The sequence below is a fragment of the Acromyrmex echinatior genome, chromosome 1 (genome assembly GCF_024713525.1).
Source record: "Acromyrmex echinatior isolate Ae372 chromosome 1, ASM2471352v2, whole genome shotgun sequence".
NCBI classification, from domain to species: Eukaryota; Metazoa; Arthropoda; class Insecta; order Hymenoptera; family Formicidae; genus Acromyrmex; species Acromyrmex echinatior.
The window spans coordinates 17,720,166-17,745,073 of NC_141852.1; the positions used below are offsets into that span (position 1 = coordinate 17,720,166).

Genomic DNA, 24,908 nt, shown 5'->3' on the forward strand with positions numbered 1-24,908 from the left:
GAATATTAATAGATTTATTCATAATAAATTTATTGCGTGAATTCTCAAAAAAATTTGTCTATAAAATAAAATAAATATATATTCATGCGTTGAAAAGAGAAAAAGCGAAGATTCTGAATGCAAAAAGTGCAAGTAACGCGAATAGTTTAATATCATTAATTAGAAAGGATGAGATTTCTTGGATTTTCAATTTCACAATTATCAAAATATTATACATATATCATTTTTAATCTCAAATAAAGTGTTTTATATGAATCCTATCGTACTTCTCTCAACTTTTCCGACAGCTCCCCAAGGATCAGTTCCTCATCGAAGAACTTTCCTTGATATCGATGTTCGAAGTACTCCGTGATCCTCTGCCTCATTTCTCTCGGTAGTTTTCGATAGGCCATGTATTCCTCTACTTGTTTCACCTACGAACAAGTCAGACGGGAATTAAATTCCGACAAACTCCAAGCGAGTTGGCGTTATTATAGATGTGTTATCTACCTTCTCGCGGTATTGTCTTCTCGAGGAATCGAGAGATTGAATGAGATTCGTCGCGTGTCCGAGGAAAAGAGCGTAACACGTCGCACCGCTGATCATGCTGAGCATGGTGAGCCACATATCGGTCAAGGACTGTGGCGGAAACCTACCGTACCCGATACACAGCATGTGCGACATGGCTTTGAAGAGGGCCCACGAGTATTGTTCCAGCCAAAATGAGTCCTGCAAGTAGGCGTCAGGTTGTAACACGGAAATACATTTTGCAAATCGATCGCTAATTTTGGCACAAAGTGCACAGCGTTTGCGCGGAGCTTCGCCCGATTTCTTGCTCCTTGAAAAGTCACTTCATGATTGCTAAACCGCCAAATAATTTTTACGTGTTAGTCGCGCACAGTTTTATTACTTATTTTTGTATATTGAAAAAAAAACACACTTGTTTATAAATAATTAAAAAAATTGTATATTAAGTAATTTGTAAAAGAAGAGAAATTAATTGAAGGTAACGAAGAAATTAATTGAAGATAATGAAGATAATGCAAATAAAAAGTTGAATGAATGTTGAGCTTTAGAGAAAACGGCATTAAACAATTAAAAAAACGATACGTTAAATAATTTGTAAAAGAAAAGAAATGAATCGTAAGAAGGTAATAAAAGTAAATTGAATAAAAGTGAATTTAGAGAAACCGATGTTAAACAGATTATTTTTCAATCCTGGAATATTTACATTAATTTAATGATTATTAAAATCGTAAACAGTATATTGAAATGCACTGAGAGAAATGAGTTTGTTATTAGAACAGTGATAACAAATGTTATTAGAAAAGCGATAACAAATGTGATGATTTGACAGGAAAACGAATCGATCAATATTATTGCGAATCATTTCTCATTATTTGTCAATGTAATAAATAATACATGATTTATACAAGATAAATCACATTTGTTAAATGTGATTTGTCGTTGTTTGTACCTTTTGTAAATAATTAGTACGGCTGGCAAATAAAAATCTATCTAGCAGATACATGATTGCTTCTATTACTAATAATAATTGATTGGAATAGCAGACTAGTATCAGTCTCCATGACAGAAAACTCTTGTATTCGTTTTCAGTACCGACATTTGTTGTTACTGTATCTACAAATCATTTGTTGCAACTGGTAGTTTGTTAAATTAACAAAATCTTTTTTCTCAGTGTAATATCGTTGATTACTTACTTGTAACTCGTTAATGGCTACCCATGAATTACTGGGAAATCCTTGAAGCATAGGGACCAGGAATTGCAGGCAGCCACTCCAATGGCCGATCAGGAGCATCATACAGATCAGGTTAAAAATCCGCATGAACACCGACGCCATATTCAGGAACTGCCAACAACAATGTTAAGAGTTTTATTCTCGTGCCGAATCGGGCGTGTCGGAATGTTTCTCACACGTTTTTTTTTTAAACTTCTCTTGTTTATCCAAAGCTCCGATTGCGTAGTGTACAGCAAGTAAGCGAGTGTTGCACAAAAACGCGGTAAATATATAATTCATCGAATACAATTGGTTCTATTACTGTTTTTGCTCAGATTTAGGAATAATGAGTAAACTACGTGATAAGATCCGTCACTAAGATCCGATCGTTTATTGATAATTATTCAACGAATATTTTGGTATTAATTCTGTAGAAAATGAAGCTGTTTTTATTCTTTAACTAATCATTCATATGCTTATGAGAAAAACAGCAAATGTTTAGATAAAACCGTGTTTAAAATCGAAATTCAAGATTTTTTGCAAAATTTTAAATTATTTTTAAAGTAATTTCTTCTCTACTTAACGGAATAATTGATTAAAAAATCTTTACTGTAGACAAAATGGATAAGTATGAATCAATGTTCAAATTCAGATCTTAGCGCAGATATATCCAGTGTCTCAAAATTCGCGAACCAAAATGCTATAGCAAGAAAGTTCTCAAAGGAATAAGTTGCGGTAGTTTTTAGGACATTAAGGTTAAAAACTGGCCAATCATAGATTATAGTTAAACGATCTATTCATGAGTCATTAATATTAATCGTCGTAGTCGATAATATTAATTGCGCATGTTACACATACAGACAATAAACAAAAGATTATGTGCATAACATCCATATATGTTGTGTATAAAGTTTAACATCAATATTTGTTACGAATTAGTTGATGTTGTTAATAAAAATGTAACGAATAATATAAATTGATAATTTATTGAAATATCGCTATTAACTACGTTATTAATTTGTGTATCATATCAATAGAAGATATGAATAAGATATAAATAATTGCAAAGTGACATACATAGGAGCCATTATTTTATTACAATAATTCTAATCTTTTTTTATTTTGTATCCTTTGATTCTCTTTAATCTTTAATTAACCGAAAATTTCATTAAATTTTTAAAAATTATTTTACGTCAACATATCAATGTTATTGTGCGCGTAAACAATTTTTTTATTTAAACAATTAAATTCTAGATAGTCGATTATTTATCAATTATTTATTTATCAATTATTTATTTGTCTTTATTAGCTGTCTCTGATATTTCATATTGCACATATTGATTTTCATCATTTATTATTCTTATTTTTGTAATAAGTCGATCAATTAAAATAATTAATTGTTTGACTGATATTCACTATAAAAGCAATTATATAGTGATACTCAAAATGTTCCATATTTGTTTAATAAAAAAATCATTTACATTTTTTAAAATTTTTTATTGTATTGGCTTAATTTTTAATCCCTAGAAATATAAATGAGTATTTTATTAATGAAATTTAAATATATTCATTCATATAACAAAAAATTTGTATGTAAAAACACTTTCATAATAAATATAAGAAGAAAAAATATATTATTTTTTATGTCAAGCACATTAGTGAAAAAATTACGATATTTTAAAATTAAATATCCACTTGCATATGCAATATCTATGATATTTTTTTAAGCCCTCACTGTTTTAAAGTTTTTGTATGACTAACCTTGCGCTTTGCATCACAAATAGAGTAAGCCTTAATGTTTTTTTAACTTGTTATAATAGTCAACAAATTATAGAAATATCAACGTCGGAAAAAAACTGGATGTATCCAGAGACGCGGGAAAAATTTAAATTTGTAATTCATAATCGAGCGAAGTTTAATCAGTTAGTTCAAAATTATTGAAATGTAATGACAAACGAAATTATTTCACTTTAAAATTCGCATAATCATGGATCAATATTCAACGAGGTATGTAAATGTAAATAAATAGTAAGTAGTATAATATTAATATTACGTAAATAATAATGAGTAGTTGTAATCAGTATACTTTTGAGAGAAAAAAATTAATGAGTAAGTAATAAGAAAGAAATAAAATAAATTTTTTAATGTAATTTAAGATGCAACAAACGGTATTATACGGACATTATATACGCACATAATCTTTTGTCTGTGAATGAAGTGCGAAATCATTACCAATGTCGATGTGCGATTCACGGACACATGGCCTTTTAACCGTAATTGGCTAAATCTATAATTTAAACTTTTATATCTTAAAAATCATCTTGCTGTAGTATTTTAACTCATAAATTTCGCAATACACTGTATTGAGTGAGAATGTCACACTTTTCCTATGTTGTCATCGTCGTTCTCATACTTTTGAGATTCTTTCTTTTTTCGTCCGTTAAGAAAAGCATGCTACATTAGAAAATACGCATCACGTGGCACACAAAAGAACAATTCAATGTAACCTAAAACGTTGATAAATAACTGGTTATTCTACGAATGCTCTAACAAAAAATATCAATCATTTGCAATTGGTTGGGCCAAGATTCTCAAACCGCTTATGCGCCAAATATTCATGATAATATGACGTACACAAAAAGAAAAAAAAAAGAGTCAGAATCAATCGACGCTCTACCATGACGTCGATATAATCCGTTTGGTTCCAAACGTGAATTACAAATTGCTCGGCTCCAACGTGCGCAATAAGTACGATATGGGAATCCGTCCATAAAATAAAAAGCTGGAGAACACGCGGAGAACGCACCGACATGGCTAATTTACCGAGTTAACCCTTCGAGATTCCGATCCATATCTTATTTTGATGATTATCTTTCACATGGAGAACTGCATCTTGATTATCTTCTCAATAATTAATACGCACAATTAAGTAACTTGTTTCTTCTTTTCCTAGTAATTGTGCGTTGAAATGGAATATTAACAGAGATATGTACAATATATAGTCTTGGGGTTGCTGAAGAGACCACATTATTGATATTAATAAAAATCTTTGAATTAACTAAACGCAAAAATTAGGAGGTCGTGCAATGAACTTTATACTAAAATCGAAAAAAATTAAAACTTAACGTCCACTGCACTACCTTTTAATTTTGCGTCTATTTTAATCCTATAAAAAGATTTTTTATTCTGTCCAGACAATTTGGAGATTTTTATCCGACTGTAATGTCGATGTAATTTTGTCACTCTAGCATCCTCATTTGTTAATGGCAATGAGTCCAAATTTCTGAATTCAGATATATTTTATCGTTTAATTTTATATACGTACGAATTTTTATAAGAGATTTTTATACGTAAACAGAAATTTAGAAGTTAATTTGATTTTATTGTTATAAGGACCTTGAAAAAGTGATTGATAATACTCGAAGGGTTGATGGAGTCGGATAGTCTCAGCGTCCTCCTATTAATCGAGAGATAAGGATAGAGTTATCTAAGGATCATTGAAGGTATCATGAAGTGCGACTCATGTTCATGTATGTACATAATGTATGTACATATGTGGCGATGACATATATATCTGCTTCCGCACTCGTATGCGTGCGGTACTCGCAACGAAACGCGACACGCGCGCTGCAATAATGACTGTGTCATGCACCGTATTTGATCTCTGTTTGAGAAATTCCGTTCGGATACTCCGTCGGTGGCGCAAATGAATTTCCGATACAGAATATATATTGCGCCGTCGACGGGGCATGTGCGAAGAAAATTCTCCCGAACCCGTTATGCGGCGATAAACTGAAGTTTCCGAACTTAAACGCGCTTGCCCAAACACCCGCAAGTAGTTAAAATCTTCAAGCTTTCTCTTTTTATCGCTCACCATATCTATCATACTCGATACACTTTCGTGCTCTTATAACTTACGGAAGTTTGATACTCTCGGAAAGAAAATTCTTGCAGGACTCGTCTCAGATGAAAAATTTGTGCTGGTTAATTTATTAATAAATCTAAGCGACAGTAAAGCGAGGAATAGCTGAAGCTGTTTACGAGGTTCTTGTCGAGTTTTGGGCAATCGCGGTATAATGATCTTGAAATCGTACGGCAGTGGGACTTGTCCCCCTGTATAACAGTTAGGTAATTATTCTTGCACTTAAACCGCAGAAATGATAGAGCCATTGCAGTACCGACAGTAATGATATAATGACGTATAATAAGCTCAAACAGATGTGTTATCTTGTTGAAGATAACTTAGTTCCATGCATTTTGGAAAAATTCCATACAATCTTTCTTTATTTTGTCATGATAAAATTGCAGCAATAAATGCTTGTGAATCTTATAAACGAAAAATATGTAATTCAAGTTACATTTATAATATGTTATTTTTTTAACAATCAGGCTACCTAAATTAAATTAAATAATCAGAATTTTTTTTTATATCAATAATATAATGTTCGTGAAAGAAATTTAGTTAATTGTATCAAGTTGGCTTGCATAGCTTTATCACTTGTGCGATTACGCCGGAAACCTAGTCATAAAAGAGTCGCATTTGCAATTATCGTAGACATGGCCATTAACAGATGCAACAATGTAAAAGGCGACGAGAGATGCATCGATGCCCAATCGCCGTAGGATTTCGATGAAGGGCGGAGATCTGGTTATCTAAATGCGGTAAAATATATTAGGGATACTGGCTAGTATCTATCGGGTGTTATGATACTCCATGGATGATGATCAATGGTAACTGTTTCTGCGCCTACGGGAAACAAGTAAGAAAACATAGGAAACTTACGGACTAGACCACATATAGCTCAATACATTACCTGGTCTACAATTAAAAAAGATCGTGTACACGTGGAGTACACGGTACACACGCGCACGCATACATATATTGTCGATGTCTAACGAGAGATGCGACGTATATGTACGTGCGTGGCGTGATTTCATAAATTAACAAGAATAAAAAGAAAAGAAAGAAGAAAGAAGGAAACACAGAGTAAATGATACACTGTAACTCAACATCAACCTTCTCTTCTACGAGACAGTCACAGGTCTAGTAAAGATGAAAGCTTGATTCTGTTATGTCTCCACGATGATTAATGAACAATCAACGATCAATGAGTCAGCGCACTAATTAACGGATGGCGATTGTAAGTGGCAACAACAAACGCTCTAAAACGACACCGGAAAAACAAAAGTGAGTACTGCAAACTAAAGGTACAACAGAAAACAACCGAGACGAGGTACGGAAGATATACGGGATTTACGGAAGATAAATGTTTGTCGTGAGGGTGAAAGAGTTCCTCGCATTTCGGCCGAGACGAATTTGAGTGATCATGAGCGTAATGAGGGACGACGAACAAAACGCAGCTGCCAAACGTTACGTTAAGTCTCGCGCAAGCCAAGCCACACGAAGCAAGAAAGCGAAGTGTCTTCGCTCTTCCGTTATGTCTTCGTTTTTCTTTTTTTTTTCCGAATTTGCAAGCACATTGATAGCCAGCGATATTACACAGATAAAAGTGCACTTTCTCGGCCGAGAAGCAGCGATAGAGAGCGAGGAATGGACAGCGACAGAGCGGACAGCGGTGGATAAAACGCGCGGCTGGCGAGGGTGGTTACAAGGTGAAAATCGTTTGCAGAGCAGCGGTAGGGGAAGATAAGCGAGCTCTACTTTTATATGCATTGCACCCTAATTGTTATTCCGTTAGCGCTCGCACGTACTGTATCCATTTTCCTCCTGCATCTTTATATCTAAAGTAGCGATGCACACTTCGAGTACGTGGTTGATATACAGTGTGCAATTTGCAACAAAGCGACAGAGAAGGGACGCCCAATTACGTGCGCTCGTTTTCACAGGATCGTGCACACCGTCTAGCGATCAAAAGCGTTTCACAAGATAGTGCGTGGAAACACAGGCGGTTTGCGGTCGTCCATCGGGTCATGGGACGCGAAAGGATCGGAGGGAAAAGGGAGGATACAAGACGGAAGGATCGAGGAGACGTAGATGATACAACAAACAGTCAAGTAGTAAACGAGAAGAAGTTAGAATGAGAAGACAGACAGAGAGAGAATAGATACAAATATATATATATATATATATATATATATATATATATATATATATACATATATATATAAAGAGACGGAGAGAGGAAGGGTTTAATACGAATATACGATTGTTTGAGTCGGACGCGCCATGCCGGACTTTTGACAACCGATCCCCGTTCGTTCACTTTCACGTCGAATATCGCGCTGTCGATCGGCGATCATCGGAAATTGGGGCCTCTACATCCGCGAGGTGCTGACGCAAAGGTGGCTCGTAATTAATCGAGCACGATGTTTTTTTTTTTTTTTTGTTATATCTATGTTCGTGGGCCTCTAGATTATCATATCACACACATAGTTATGTACATGTACTTTCTCATCGCTAGGCGGGTGCCGATGGTGATTGTATAGAAGCATAGCCTATTGCTGCGGGTATATGTAATGTATAATGCGGCGGAAAAAAGTAAAAGCTGAATGTTTGTAATAAACCAACGAGCCAATCAGCGTACAGCTCCTCCGTCCAATTAACCTCGTCAGCCCCGCTCCCGGTCCTCGCGAGATATCGACAGAACACGGCAGTCGATTGATTAAATCAACAATCCGATTCTCGCGTGATGCCACAAATTATTCGAAAACTTATGATGTAATAAATATCTCGGCAAGGAAAGAAACGATTTAATTGATTTAATTCATTAGTCAAAAATATACATACTAGATTAGTTTTAAGGCAAAAATTGTGGGATCTACAATTTTTGAAATATTTTATTAATATTTTCAGTCATTCTTTAAAGTGCTATTATATATTTATTTATAGAATGTTTTTTAAGAATTTATCGTAACATGATGAATGATAATTCTTTACTATCACGGAGATCTTATTCAATAATTGTGTTAATTAAATATTGGCGGCAAAGAGAGGGTCGACTTCTTTCTATCGAGTCTCGCGGAAAACCGGATGGGAAATCGTCGAGGCTGATTCGTGGTGCGAATCACGTGGACGTGAGCTCGCGCGTTCGCCAGGGCGGGTTACCTTAAAAATAAGTTCGCTTTTGCTGAAACCGGACTTCTTTTTAGTCATATTGTCAGAACTTAGGCGCCCCCTCCGCTCAGTGCGTTTTTTTTGTAGGTTCTGCAATATCTAGAAACAAAAGAAAGCGGGACATAGCCAGACGTAGTAAGAAGAGGTTAATAGAAATTCTGTAGAGGTTAATAGAAATTTCACAGAGAGGAGGTAGAAATAGTGTCAGAAAGAGTGTAAGAAAGAATAGGAAACAGAGATAGAAAGAAACGGAATTGAAAGTAACAGTAAGGAGGACGGGAGAGAAAATGTCGGTATAATTAGGCGGTTTTATATATGTATTAATTGACAGAGAGAGTTTGCAAGATGGTATGGTGGTACAGTAGCGAAAAATAAGATGGAAGTAGTATAGGAGATTGTCGGATGGTTGCAGGATCGATTTTCTTTTTCTCGTCTCTCGTGAGGTCAGAAATTTTCGTGTGCGATACTGTAGCCACATTACACAACGAACTGCTGAAAGGCAATCCCATCCCTAAAGTTTCGTCCTTTCGCTATAGTAATATGAAGCACACTCGGATCGCGAAATCCGCCAGCAGATGCGCAAAAGTAGTAATCGACGTCACTGTAGACATTTTTAACGGTGACATCCACTGAATCAGGCCGTACGTACAATCACGTGTGAATCACGTTAGTTTATCTATTTAACGACGAAATAAATTAAGAAAAAAAGTAGAGAAAGATGATATATAATATTTACATAGATATAAGGTGTTAATACCTCTCATTTTCCATCCTCCCTCCTGAACGCTAGTACTGGCACATACACAAGCACATAAACAGAGTAAATAATTACACCAGGTGTCAGTATATCGGTGTTGGTGCGAACGTTTTCGTTTCGCCGGCGAGTGTTGATCGCCGTAATTTGAGTATCAAACGATCGATCGTTCGATCGATCGTATGGGTGATGAGAGATCGGTTAAAGTGTGAGTTGCGGGACGTAAATATAAAAGAACGATTTTCGGTGATGTGAGCGACTGTGTGCACGCAAAAGTATAATCGGCAAGGACACGGCACGATAACGAAGAATAACAGTCCGATAATCCGTGAATTAGGTAATTAGTAATCAACAAGCCATTCGAATATCAAAGCTATCGAATTAGCAGTCGCGCGCCAAGCGTGAAGCCGCAATTCCTTTTCAAGCTTGAATGAAGCTCGATGAATTAATTAGCGGTTCTGTATATATATGGTATCGTATATATGTGGATTTACAGACTGAGTAAAAAACCGCGCGATTAACTTGCAAAGCCGTGTAACTTGATCCTGGGCGTGTCTGTAGAACTATTGAAGTAATTCAACACGCGAACGTAATTGACTTCGCGACACTGTCGATATTATCTTTCATGCAAATTCTATGTCATTGTCTCGATTTAAATCAGCTACCAAAATTTAATTGTAATGTACGCCAAAGAGAATTTGATAGTTTTTCACATGGGAGAGGCTGCTCATTTCGTCTTGAATTAATATTTTACTAATTTAGTAATTTAATTGAATAGGACATTAATTGAAGAAAGGCTAAAAAAAGAAGAAAAGTGCACATTAATTTACGTTTGAAGGAACCAAAATTATTTTAAGTGTTGGTGATACAATACATAAGAAATATTGTCTCGACTTATGAAATTCATATTGATGAAAGAGAGATAGAAAGAGAGAGAGAGAGAGAGAAAGAGAGAGAGAGAGAGAAAGAGAGAAAGAGAGACAGAGAGAGAGAAAAAGAGAGAGAAAAATCTGCAAATGTGATAACTGTGGAATATAAAAATTCTGCTCTTCCCGGGGCAATGTGCGCGCATCGCTGCTCTGCTGAAAGAAACAGTCTGTGACGAGATAAACATTGACAAAAGGAGAATCGCTCCCATCTTTCTGAAAAATTCCATGCAAAAGTCACGAAAAGGCAGAAGAAACTTGAAAATTATCCGTTAAGAGATTACCGCATGTAGTTCGAAGTGAAAGAACATCGTACATGGTCGCACATCGAGATTATAAATACATAGTCAACGTAAGACAAGAATATATTCACGTTAATCGCGATGTCTTTACATCTTATGTATACATCTCAGTAATTGTACGCGACAAGAAACGCGCGATTTACCAAGTACGCGTCGCGAAAATCACGCGGACGTACAATCGCGCGTTTCTGTATGACAGTCATGATTTATCGTCTCTTAATGTGCGTATACACGCGAGTACGTTTTAATTTGCCACGTTGAATGCAACCAGCCCCGACCATTATCGCGGCGGTTTGCTACTGTGCGGCTGTTAACTCTAATGTGCGTGCTCACAAAGGCACTCGTGTTTGTTATCTGATTTAATTACGATGTAAAGGGAAACAGGGTGTATACGTGCCATGGGCAGAAAGCTTTTGCACTCGTTACAAAGAGCACTGCGTTTTGCTGTTTTTTTTTCTAATTAATTAACTAATTAAGAACGAACATAAGGGTGAAATTTTTGAACGCGTTGTTGATTTGTTAAGAAGGTAATACGCACGTATATAAAGGAACTGTTTGTTCTCGCTGAAATTTGGTGACATAATCGATAAATCACATTTTCATAATACAATATACAGAACATAAAAAAAAAACACAAAATTAACATAATACAAATCACACAACGAAAAGTTAATGTTAAATAAATAAGATAGAAAATTTGCGATTCATCTGTTGTTTTTTATCTTCTTTTATTTATGTCTAACGTGATATTTATTTATGAATCCTATATAATGTATTTATTTTTTTTGTATTTCTGTGGTAAAAGTTTTTCATTGAACAATAACTAAGAGAAATTAAAAACTTTTAGAATTAAATTGGCTTCAACTTAAAACAATATCAATATAAAAAAAACTCACCATCTTTCTCTATACATCTTGTACTTTGCTCTTTTAAGATGACAAGCTTTAGTATATTAGGACAATTATAATTTTAATTCCTTAGATTGACATTCGTTGTTCATTTAAATCTAATGCATGACAAATTTCTTTCGGCGAACAATACGAAAAATACTGTACAATAAAAGAAGACATATAAAATAAGAATCGTCTCTTTCAGATTGAGTCTGCGCGATTAATCGACTGTTCTCTCCTTATTTCCTGTCTCTCTTCGCGAAAAATGGAATGCACACATGAATGACAGTACATTATGATGTACGTTTATACATACATATATATAGGTACACATATGTATTCCAGAAAATGTTACACTTCGCTTTCTAGAAATCAACACGTAAGAAGCATCTCTCTCGTGGAAAATTTTCCTCTCGTTGCACAATCGAATCGAGACGAGAATGCGTCATTGGTGATTCGCTGTGCGATCGCGAAGAGGAGCAGCAATTCTCGAGACAAGAGCGGAGACACGAAAGACGCACGCGAAAGAGAGGAAACGTCATATCCGCTACGTGTATATCGGGTGGCGAGATGGTTAAAAGATCGCACGCTGTCGCGTACTTCTTTCGCTTCCGTTGTGGAGGCCAGGGTGGATATCTAATGACCGTCTACGGCGGAAAAAGAACGCTGGAAAATATCGTCGATAATATTATAATATAAACGTGCTCCTGAGAGAAAGAAAGAGAGAGAGAGAGAGAGAGAGAGAAAGAGAAAAAGAGAGAACAAACGAACAAAAATATGATGATATACGGATACATACGTGGGCAGAGGAAAGTACCGACGGCGTCTGCGTAATTGTACTCTCCGTCCTGGCGGAAGTAAAATGTCAAAATGAAACAAAAAGAAACGAAATCGGAATCGCTTCCTCCTCGTTAAATCAGGCATATCTAGACAACACGAAACAACAGGCAATCAGAACGGAACGCGAATGAGGGAGGGACGAAATAATCGGTGGGACTGTGGTGCTCGCTAGAAGTTTATCCCGAGGGAAGGTACAAGGAGAGGAGTAAATTGTAATCGGGAGTAAATAAAACTGGGAACACACACTGAACACGGGCACATCGCCAAGAATTTTGGACAGATAGGGTTAATTAAACACCTAACACTCACAGGCAGACCTACGGTTAGACCAACCAACTTTCTCGTTTGTTGAGTGGTTCGTGTCGAATATCTCGCAGAAATTCTCCATCAGGCTTACTCTTGCATGTTATATAAGAATTTTAAAAGACATTTCCTGTCTTTCACAATCACGCGCTAATAATTGAATGCGGCGATAAGATTCACGACAAATGAAATCTCGGCTCTTCATCGTCACCGTGACCTCATGCGCTACCATTGTCAAAAAATGGTGCATCCGTTAAAAATATACTATCAGTACATTTACATGCACACGTATCTAGATTATGCAAATCGTCACTGTAAGAACGTCGATAATCGCTATTGACTCATACGGTAATGTACATGCGCATCTATATCGTATCAGGCCAATAAAGTTATGCGGCTTATGGGGCCGGCGATAATCGAGAGCCGAGAAATTCGAGGTGAACGTTTCAACAGCGATCGGCACGAACGTCGGCCGTTCCTGCGATCGCGCGATCGAATATTCGACACGACCAGTTCACAATGACTATTCGTGTAACCAAACTCATGTTAGTACCTAGCAGAACGGAACTTTCCAACAAAACCCGACAAAAACAAGGTAGCATCTCATACCAAAAAACTGTTCTCAAGAACTTTGGCGAGGAATCAGCTAGTCGGTGAAACATGGATTTTAACAATATAGTTATAGAAAAACATCGTCACTAAGATATAATACTGCAAGCATTATCATTCTCCATCGATCAATACATACTGAATTCTTCTCAGCTAATATCGCATCTTCTAATCTGTGATCCATGTCACACGTCGCATCGCCAGGACTACGGGACTAAGGGCAAGACTGATCAAGAGCTTGTTGAAGTGTTCTACGCAGTGAAAGCTATTTGACTTCCGTGAAAACTACAGCTACGTTTAGCTCTGTATGAAATATAAAGTTATACTGTAACTTCATTAATTTCAATCAGATTAATTTCAACCAGAATGACATTTCAATAATTCCGTTATCTTATGAGAGATCAATTAATTAAAGTATAAGACTTTTTCCGCTTTGCCTGTTCGAGTTTGTAGTGTTCAAACTTTAACGAAATTGCGCGACAAGGAAGGAGTTCAATTACTCCGTAAGTCTGTAATCTTTTAACATTTGATCAAATGGTAGGCATAGTCTTTTTTTCTGCTCGATCGACTTTTTACAGAAACATGAAACTCCCCGACAATGTTAAAGCTCTTGATCGGCTCTGCTACAATTCACAAACTGGGTCTAAGTATGTCGGGTGTGTTATATGTGTAAAAAGAAAAATAACTTCTCGTACCGGAGACTGTAAATTACACGACAAGACTATGCACGTTCTCTATAAAACTCAAAATGAAAAAACGAGAGATAGGTGACCACAAACGAAAACGGCAATGGTAATCAGAATAATCGTAATCAATGAGTAACAACGAAAGAAACGACAGTAGTGAGTAATAATGATCTAGCGTATATAGATATATTTATACGTAGAAACACATTGAGTTTTGTGTTAACGAACGCTTGAATCAAGTAAGGGCAATTGGCCTTGGTTTCAGGGTAACTAGGCAGGCACACCTTGCTGGTTCGGTCTGGTTGGGGCGGTGTCGCCCGACGCTCGTAGTGCCTCTCCGGCTGTTGATAAAGGGGGATCTGCAAACCCATTCGGAAACGTGTTCTCGCAGTACGCTAGTAGTCGGTTTGTACATATTGTTTTTTTTGTACTCGTGTGTGTGTGTGTATGTCTGAGAATTAAAAGAGTCCTGTGCGTGTTAGTGTGTATGCATGTGGATGTACAGGTAAGATTGTATTTTATCCATACAACAGTGACGAACAATTGTGTGATGCCTCTACCCTCTAAATTTCTAATTTCGAAAAAGTTAAAATACTACCATATTGAAAAGAGTGAAAATATTTGTATTCTTAAATAAGAGTGGCAGATTTTCTTTTTTAGAGTGAGATTTCGCTCTTTTACAGTGAAATTTATTAAAAAAGGAATGATATTTCTTTACTTTGGAGTGAAGCTTACTGTAAAAGGGTGAAATCTCACTCCAAAAAGGAGTGAAAATCTGCTATTCTTATTCAAGAATGCAAATATTTTCACTTTTTTCAATAGTGGCAGTATTTTTATTTTTTTGAAGTGAGATTCCACTCCAAGAAATTTAGAGAGTATTCTACAATTGCGTAAAGGTTATAAGAATTGATTAGTCACAGTCAAATATTTGCTTCAAATTTGACTGTGATTGGTCAATTTTTATAGTTACTTACAACTACGCTTACGCAATTGTAAAATGCTTAATACTTAGGAAAGATATGAGGATCGTTATATTGTGTTCACTTGATTATTTAAGAAAGTAAGTGGATGTAAGAGGACGACAATATTTTTCGATTAGACGATTTAGGATAAGCCTTGTAAGATATAATGTTGTGTGTAGAGTGGCGTGATAATCACGCGTGTGCTTGTGGTTCTTCGTTTTCAGGATGTATTGTATATGTATATCTATTCGGTATAAAGATTTTTCGCTGCTATAGATTAATGGATAAATTGTCGGCTCTGTTCTTGCATTGAAACGGTGGAGGGATAAACATATAATTGTATATGTGTATGTGTATTATGAAAGACAACCGTCCGATTTGTTATATTGTATATATCAATGTTGATTGTGTCTGATAATAAATACGAGAACTTGAAATAAAAAATTGTAAGTGCTGTTTTTTTTACAGTGTATTTGTATACTTTTTGAATAAATTAAATATTTTGTGAAAAGCAATTTATTTATTTTGCACTTACAGTCTTTTTATGCCAAGTTTTGCATTTTTCTATATAGCAAAGTATATAAAACAATGAATTAGCCAATAGTTAGCCATTAGTTTAAATTAAAATAATTTCACTACAAATATAGCAGCCCGTATATTTTATAGTCTGCCCATTGAAGAGATGATAATCAACTTTGATTGAATCATGCGAAATGATTTATAAATTAACTACCAGTGCGCATTTTCTTAACGCAAAATGTGATATACGTATACAGTGAAAGTTTTATTCCTCACGCTTCGAAAATAAGTATGACAACGACATCAATAACAACGAAGAAGAGAAGATGAATGGAAAATATTTGGCTAAGTTTCATCTTAAATGGATCTACATTTTCAATTATCCTTCTATTAGCGTCTATGAATAGTGGCGCCACAAATTACTATTTTCGTTGTCGTTGGCATACTTTCAAAGTTATTAATATTTTCATTAATATTTTCACCAAAGGCGGTATAAGAACTGATTTAATTTTGCGTTAATTAATTGAGAAAACATTTTATCCCCAATTTAACGAAAACGATTTATCGTGAATTCGACGAAGAAAGAGAATACGGGGTAGCGATTCTCGACATCGTATTTCGATCGCATTGTGGTCGGTACGTTTGCCTCGCGCATTTCTTCGCTGCTATTTGACAAACTATAGTTAATTTGTTCAAAAACGATATCGATACCCGGATGCGTGACGAGTCTATTGCACTTGGAACGCAGTTTTCCCTCGCGCATATAATTTTTTTTCGCGCATACATTTTTTTTTCAGCATATATCTTTGTACAACAGAACAGAACAGAGAGGAAAAAGCAGAGGGAGGCAATAGTAACGTTTCAAGGCAAGCGTAATAAGATTTTCAGCGAATGACAGACTGCTATCTCGATTGGACGAAAAGCCTGATTGATTCGTTGGTCTCTTCGCTGTGCCACGATTTTTACGCTAACAGCGCGAGCACAAATAACGTAACACAAAAACGTTATCCCACGTAAATACAATCGCCGACGTGCGGAAGCACCGAAAGGTAGCAATAATTTCTCAATCCAATTAACCCACTCAAACAATTAATGCACTTGCAGTTCATTTGCCGTATAATTGACCTGGTGAGATATATATACAACATGTACACACGAATATTTGATTCATTTTCTTATTACTGTAATAATATACATGTTTCATAATCTTTCTATTCTGTAGCTGCAACAACCACTTCGCAGTACTTTGTTTAAATTTTTAAACATTTAGTGAAGAAATAGCGAGATATATTTGTAGTAAAATAAAATAGAGACGCGAATTTATGAGAATTTATAAAGACATAAAAACCAGATTGTTCTTTTTACCTTTTGTTATTCATTTTGTTATTTCTTTTATCTTTCGAAATGATTCTCCAATTGAATGAAAAGAATGGGCGATATGTTCACGCATTGCTTCTATTATCGAATATATATACATTTGTTTAGGAGGACAGTTACTTACCGTCGACGAATCGTCATACCATTACATCACGTGCACAAAATCGACATGTGCGTTAAAACGAGAGCAAAAAGTAACGAGTAAGATACGAATAGCGAACAACAACAATTATCGGTGCATCGAAAGGACAATGAAAAATATAATAAAATGTTGTCGTATTGTGTCACGAGATTCTCTTTGTATCGAGTTTCACGGTGTATTAACGATGATTCTGCGGTACACGCAATTGCACGTGTACGTGTATCTTTTTTCCTCTATTTGCTTTTTCGTCACGCTATCTCTCCGCTTGTGTCCGCGAATTGTTTGTTAGAGGTATTACCTATTGTTACGACTATTATCTGTTTTATGCTCCTCTCGGTGCGGTGAAATGATCGAGCAAGGGAGAACAGCTGATTCTAATTAACGATTATTATTATCGTGAGAGAGAAAGATAGACGGAAGGATTGGAAACTTTCTTGTAGAGTGGAAATTTCGGGGTATCACGGGATATATTGAGTAGAGCCGTGGGGACACTTATTAGATGTTCAGCAACGGAAAGCGAAACATAATCTAATCATCCGAGAGTCCAGTTCGAAAAAATTCCCCGCAGTGGTGGACTGAGACATTTATGACAACGATGAAAAAGTAATTTTGTTAAGAATCCTATTTTCGCTACATATACCTAAAAAAGATTTGTACATACATATTCGATCGACTGAACTTTATTGATGAAAATCTTATGACAAAGGGAGACTCTTTGCACATAATGAGAATGAAATTCTCATTTAATGAGTGCAAATTCGAGAAAACTTCGTAAAAAAGATTGCCTGTCAGACAGAATCCACCACTGACGTGAGAACTTCGCTAGTAAGACTCAATGAGTCATCTGCGATTAAATATTCACGTAAAGGTACGAAAGTGGGCTGACTTGTTGCCTTTATCTCCTCCGATTCTCTACAGCGACCATATATCACAGGCATAGACATAATTATTTAATATCCCACATAAAATGCGGAAGGTGATTTCTGCAATTGATAGATTCAAAAAACTGACAATCGACATTAATTAACTCATTAAGCTTCATTGTCTACAGGAAAAGCAGTAGTTTCGTAGGAGGAAAAATCGTTTGTCAGCTTTCTGAATCCGTTAAAGGTCACCAAACGCTTCTCCTTTTCTCTTTTTTTTTTATATACGTAAATTATACACGAACTACACGTATCGTATGTTTACAAAATAAGAACAGTGCTGTATAGTAAGTAGCAGAACACTCACATAGACCTCTTCCCATTGCGAGACATACCGCACCAGTCTTGACAAACGTAGTAACCTAACGAGTGATAACAGTTTTGCAAGCCTGAGGATCCTGAGAGCACGTCCAGCATGCAGGATCTGGAAGGACTCGCTGAAGTCCTGAAACTTGCGAATTTCTTCGTTACTGTAATATTTGATTCTCCGAGTGTCAGTAAACAAGTGTGCAAATATTCAGAGTTATTTAGAAAATTGTTCAGAAAATTATTCAGAAAATCGTTTCATGATTCATTAATTTTATATTTATACAATATAATAATATATATTATAAGACATTTCTTATTTTATATTAATGTTATTGTATTTTTAGGTCTTTAAAATTTTATTATTTCATTTCTTTTTAATTTTACATTTAACATATTATTCTAGAGAAATTATATAAAGAATTATAATAAAAGTCTTTTTTTACATTAATTATATATATTATATGTATCGTGAAAAATGTACTTGTATGTACATGAAAATGTATTATTTATTAATTTGGTTTAAGAGAAAGTTATTTTTATGATTTTTCATAAAGCAGGGCATTATATTTTGTATTTCAGCGGAGCACATGAAAGTATTACGTATTTTATATTTAAAATCGAAAAAATGGTAAGTTTTGTACTTTGTAATTCAAATAATAATAATAATTAATTGTCTTATTGGAAATACAAAATACAAGATATTTTCAATATTTTGTTATTAATATTGAAATACAAAATACTTTTATATGCTCCCATAAAATACAAAATACAAAATATTTGCATGTGCTCCGTTGAAATGTACATTACAAAATACAATTGTCTTACAAATATTGTGTTTCAAATAAAAATATTTCAAGTACATGTCTAGCCCAGCTCTGTCATAAAGTGTGTACAGCGAGTTAATAACTTACGATTTAACAAGGAATAAGGTTGCGTAGGACGATGTAGACATACTTACTTGATTAAATATGAGGAAAATGTAGTCTAATGGTATGGAGGAGATGAGGTCGAGAAAGAACCAAGTCCTGAGGTAGTGTTTCGCGATTAACTTCGGATCCAGTATCACCTGTTCGGCATTATCCTGCTGCATTATACCTGCAACGAAAGAATTTTACTCCGGTGTTTTCCACATCAATGATTTTCCAAAGCCTGCGAAGCTCAAGCTGCCGGAAAAACGCTAATGTTGTTACCTCACGCTCTGGCGACTTGCCATCGATTCGACAGTTTGTCACGTTGCCGTTCTCGCGCATCTGATGCACCCATTATGTATATATAATACGTAATTTAACAATTGGAAAAAACAATTATTGAATTATTACAGATAAATACAAGAAAAAGAATTATTAAGAATATTACTGTTCCGTGCTATAAAATATTTGAACGGGATACCGGAATAATGCGACTTAGAAATTTTTAATTATCGCGAATCGACACAAAGCTATGCAATATAATATAATGATTTCCATCGGTTGCAGTTCGTGACCTAATTCCGCGTTTACGAAACCGATTCAAACACGTTTCAAATTAATCCCTTGGTAATAACGAAATGTCAAGGAGTTAGGAGTATTCTCTTCCCCTAACAATACTGTCATTGTGTATTGTCGAGACCAGCAAGAGCGCAAATAGATGATCCTTGCACTGCATCTGTTTTCACCGGTATCTTATACTTGGGAACAAGGACGAGTCGCGAAAGAAAAAATTCCAAAGTGGTAGACCGTTTTTGAAATCTTAAATATAAAAAATTGGAAAAATTCTTAAAGAAAATTTCGCTGGTTTTGTTCTTAAAGAAGAAAAAATTACTTATTATCGGCACGGCAATTTTGCAATTTTCAAAATTTGCATTTCTAACTTTGCACAGTTGTAGAAGTCAAGATATCGAAAAATAATCTTAGAAAAATTGATGAAAATATGATTGATTTTATTTCTTTAAGTATTTTTTACTTAAAATTTAACTTTTAAATATTTTTTTATATTAAGTCTTGAGAAATTTTATCACGTATAAAAGATGAGTTTTTGTAAAATATTCTAATGTGTGTAATATTCTAAACGCTTTGATTCTCGACAAATCATAATTTATGCCGATTATTGCGAGGAAATGATGCGAAATATAATGTCAACTGGAATTTTGTATGTTGCGAAGATACTATGGTATAAGCAACACCTAATAGTATTATATGAAAGTTTCAAAAGACGTTACTAATATTGTTAACTGTTACTGCGACAACGCAGATGTTCTTGCACAAATCCTGTTGATATGAAAGATTAAAACTGAAATTTCTCAGCAGTACACGTTTGCGAATTTAAAATATTTTATCACGAATTCCAATTAAAGTGATGAGAATTTATTATAATGGGGAATTAATAATAAGCAAATCGATCGAATGTCACTCACCCGTCCTGAAGTTGACGACGATGTCTATAAGGAATATCGTGTCGGAAAGGCAGTTGAAGGCTATCCATCTAGTGCTTAGGTCGTCATTGAAAAAACTAATGGCGACTGGCAGAATTATCAGATTAGCTACCAGTAGGAGGAGCATGCAGAGGTCCCAATAGAATCTGAAATAAGAAAAATCAATACATTAAAATAAATCTATAAAATGACAATTAATATCGGATACTACTGTTTAAAAAGTGAATTTTAAATTTTAGAAGCGTTGATTTTAACGCAATTTAAGATTTCTTCTTACTTAACTTTATTTAGACATAATAATCGTTTTATATTCTCAATTTCAGGTATCTTGAATCAATAGGGGGGATTGTAAGGATTTGGTTGCAATCTTGGTTAAAATGATTTTCAAAATCTGATCCAACTCTCACCTCAACTGTAAATCTTTAAAATCAGATTTCGTAAATTCTTTTTTAAATATATATATATATATATATATATATATATATATATACAAGTATATATGTATATATATGTGAGTGTGTGTGTGTGTATTATATATCTTTATATGTATACATATATTTTTATGTAAAATATATTAAACAAAAATATTTTTATGTTGATTTTACTAAAGAGTAGTTTATTATTATTTTTTTTTTTTTACATTAATTCATTTCTTGTGAAGTATTTTTGAAGCAATTTTATACAGTAAAATTATTTAATTAATAAAGAATATTTGTGCATATTATTTAACTTAGAATAAATGATTTATTATTACATTAATATTGTGAGACTTCGATCTAGAAGTTGGAATCAATTTCGTACAGAAACAAGATAGATAACACGGTTCGAATGCTGATTGCAAATAGTACGAATTTACATTTTATTGCTACCGATACACAAGTTTATTTGACATTTTTGATCCGCCTAATCGGTTACGGAATCATTAGTCTGCAAAGTGGCTCACGTGAATAAGAATGAGGGTAATTTTTCATCATTTCGCGGAAGAGGTAGTAGAAGATTTATAGCGATGAAAGAGAGAGACGATTTCTCTCGGGAAGATTAGGTAGAAGTGCAGAATAAACTTTTCTACTTTGTGCTTTTAAAGAGAAGCAATCGATTGTAGACATTGTTGATGGTCCAAAAATTATTGCAACATTTGATTATTCGATATTACAAAAATCTACAGTCCTGATTAATTCAGTACAAATTCAGATAAATAATAATAATGGTTTTATTAAATTTTGATAAATATATAAAAAGTAGTGATTATACACTACTTTTTATATGTTTGCTCTTAAAAAGTTTAAGACCAAGTTTTAAAGACTTAATTTTATGTTCTTTTTATTTAAAATATCCGCAAGTCCAATTTTATTTTTTACTGCAGCATAATATGACGCTGAAGATATAATTAAGTAAAAAAACAATTATCAGAATTGCACTATTTGTTTTATAATTTTACCAAAAATTATAAAACAAATAGTGCAATTCTAGTAATTATGTATTTTAAGATTATATCACATTGGTCCTAAATTTTCTGACGGTAGTGTATATTACAAGCAGAAGATGAGACTGTAACTGAATCTAACGACTAGCTAATATAATGTCTTATCTAATTAGTTATATAATTACATAAATATATAATTGACATAATGATATAAATATATAATATTATCTAGTTACAATACAAAACTTGTTATAGGCAATCATAAGATGAAGAAATTATATTTAATTATCGAAATAAGATCTCGTCTATGTAAGAATTTAAGACAAATAAAAATTTAAATTTTATTTAAATTTTTGTCTTGAAACAATAATTTGTTGAATTGGGATTGTTGAAATACAAATTACATTGAATCAATTACGAATACTAATGTATAATTAATCACGCTTTCAAATAGAGATTGAAACTGAATTGTACGCGAAACATGATGAGATTACTTTTCATAATACTATATGTTTTTGGTTAGTTCCGAATGTACGATGAAAGTAAGGACCAATGAGTGTGTGAGGCGGACACTTTCGATGGACATTGGTAACTTTGCCATCTGTGCCGCAAATTGTGATGTTTAATGAACAAACTCGCTAATTTCGCAACTTTGGAATTTTCAATCAGATATGCGACGCGTCGAAGTTATATATCGGTAGTCCATTTCGATGTAAAACATTTCAACTTTTCTGTGGTCTAACGGGAACAATGGATAATACAAAGTTGCACAATATGGCGACGGTGAAATCATGCATATGGATGAGTATAAGTCTAATTACTCTTTGATATTTATGGCTGCGTATATTCCTTTATTAACTAATTATTATGCTGAATAATCTCTTTAATTTAATACGGTGATATAATTTTCTTTGACGTATATTTAATCCATTGTTTATTTAGAAATGCAATAATGTTAAGGAATATTTATCGTAGATTAATTTCTTGGTATCCAAGAATATAATTGTATTCGTGAAAATACAGCATATATTTAAGTATTTGAAATATAATATATTGTATATGCAGAACATATTTGGGACTTATTAATAAATATTTAAATTGTCGTTTTATCGCAAAACAGCATTATAGAAAATTGTGCAAAATATTATAAATTTAATGTTATTTGATGTTTTTATATTATAAACTTCACAAATCCAATAATTTAGTTTGAAAGTTACATTAACATTATCATATTCGAAAAATTTCATCTTAATACGAAATCTTTGATGCATAGATATATGACAGTTAATGTTTATAAGACAAAATAATACAAAAATAATATTACGGGCCATCACTTTTGTAGCAACATTTATCTTAACATAATGCATTATGGTACAAATTGCTATATTGTAACCGAATAATTTAATTATTTCCTTCTTTTTTTTCAGCAAATTGCTACCGTAATGTAATTAAGCCGTTACACACGCGCGTGCGGGGAGAGGGAGGGGGGGGGGGGAGAGAGAGAGAGAGAGAAAGAGAGAAAAAGATGAGCGCAATGCATTTTCTTAACTTCCATTCTTCTCCTGAAAACAATGGCCAAAAGTTGATGCAGTAATTATATAAGGTTTAAGATTTTCAAATTATCTATCATTATTTTTCTGGAACTTCTTGTTTAAATAGATCTTAGAGGTAATTACAGGCATTATCTGCTAATGGAGCGTATAATTTACTCTTCTTCTTATTTTGCGAAAAAGATAAATTAGAAACTTTGAATTTTTTTCAAAATATTTTTCTCAAAGCTAAGCCTTTGAGTGCTCGTGCATTCTTGTCTTAGCCACCGTCTCAATTTATTCTCGTAGAATGAATTTACTTTATTAGCCTTTGTGGCTTACGACGCCACTGTTGCAACCAAAGTGCTGGGGTCAAGAGGTAGTATAGGGATTAGTCTATAAAACTGTAAGGCAGTTACTAAGCTCTTGTTCCCGTAGTTTGCAAAGTATACGCATCTTACGACGACATAATACATCAACGTTATGAAGAAAATAATGTACTTGCAGAGAAGCCTTTAAAATGCAAAGTTATCGTCAGTGAAACTCAATTTTTGAGAGCTCGACTTTAATCAGTTCGATTTTAATCCAAGCAACATTGGCCCACTTTTCGGAGTAATAACATTGCTACTTCAGATAATAAATATGCCCGTATGTCACGACATATACCTGAATCTCCAACATTCACTTATACATCTCTCTCTTATCTCTCTCACGCTCCTTGTCTTCCTGTCTCTTTTCCTCAATTAAAAAATTTGATTTATTTTGGTCGTTCAAACGCAAACTGCATACATATCTCTACAAAAGAATTTTAAAAACTGCATTCATACTAATACATTCGTACTAAAATTTATCTTCACGTACCAGTAGATTTGTTTGTTTTGTAAATTGTTTTGCGAATTACATTATTTCGATTTTTACTTTTTTTTATCTTCGCTTTTTATTCCATTTTAACTCGTTGTTATATTTAGTATAATGTCAAATATTATAGTTATAACATGTTTTTATGTATAATCGTCAACACTTACTGCATGTCCAAAAAGATTTTATTTCAGAATATCATAAGCACTTTTCTCTCTTTCTTCCGATTTCATCTTTTTTATCTATATTATGCAGATCATGAGAGAACACGCACGTAGTTCAAACTTTTGCATGTCTGGCTTGGATCGCTACACGCGACTACATCCTGCCCATGTCGTTGAAATACTTTGCGG

The 24,908-nt window shown here is 34.1% G+C and overlaps 1 protein-coding gene across 9 annotated transcripts in view; it reads right to left on the reverse strand.

Annotated features, from left to right (window-relative positions):
- Ih (hyperpolarization activated cyclic nucleotide gated potassium channel Ih) overlaps window positions 1-24,908 on the reverse strand; it is a 120,871-nt gene that overhangs the window by 14,771 nt on the left and 81,192 nt on the right. For 2 of the 9 annotated variants that reach the window (XM_011070726.2, XM_087405362.1), the window contains exons 4-11: window positions 20,728-20,891; window positions 19,294-19,430; window positions 18,334-18,477; window positions 14,388-14,462; window positions 8,785-8,892; window positions 1,701-1,850; window positions 490-708; window positions 267-413 (exon numbers count right to left, since the gene is read on the reverse strand). In XM_011070726.2, coding sequence (XP_011069028.2) covers window positions 267-413; window positions 490-708; window positions 1,701-1,850; window positions 8,785-8,892; window positions 14,388-14,462; window positions 18,334-18,477; window positions 19,294-19,430; window positions 20,728-20,891 — 1,144 coding nt within the window. The remainder of the gene's footprint in view (window positions 1-266; window positions 414-489; window positions 709-1,700; window positions 1,851-8,784; window positions 8,893-14,387; window positions 14,463-18,333; window positions 18,478-19,293; window positions 19,431-20,727; window positions 20,892-24,908) is intronic. The other 7 variants (XM_087405370.1, XM_087405375.1, XM_087405387.1 and 4 more) reach the window with 5 other exon arrangements.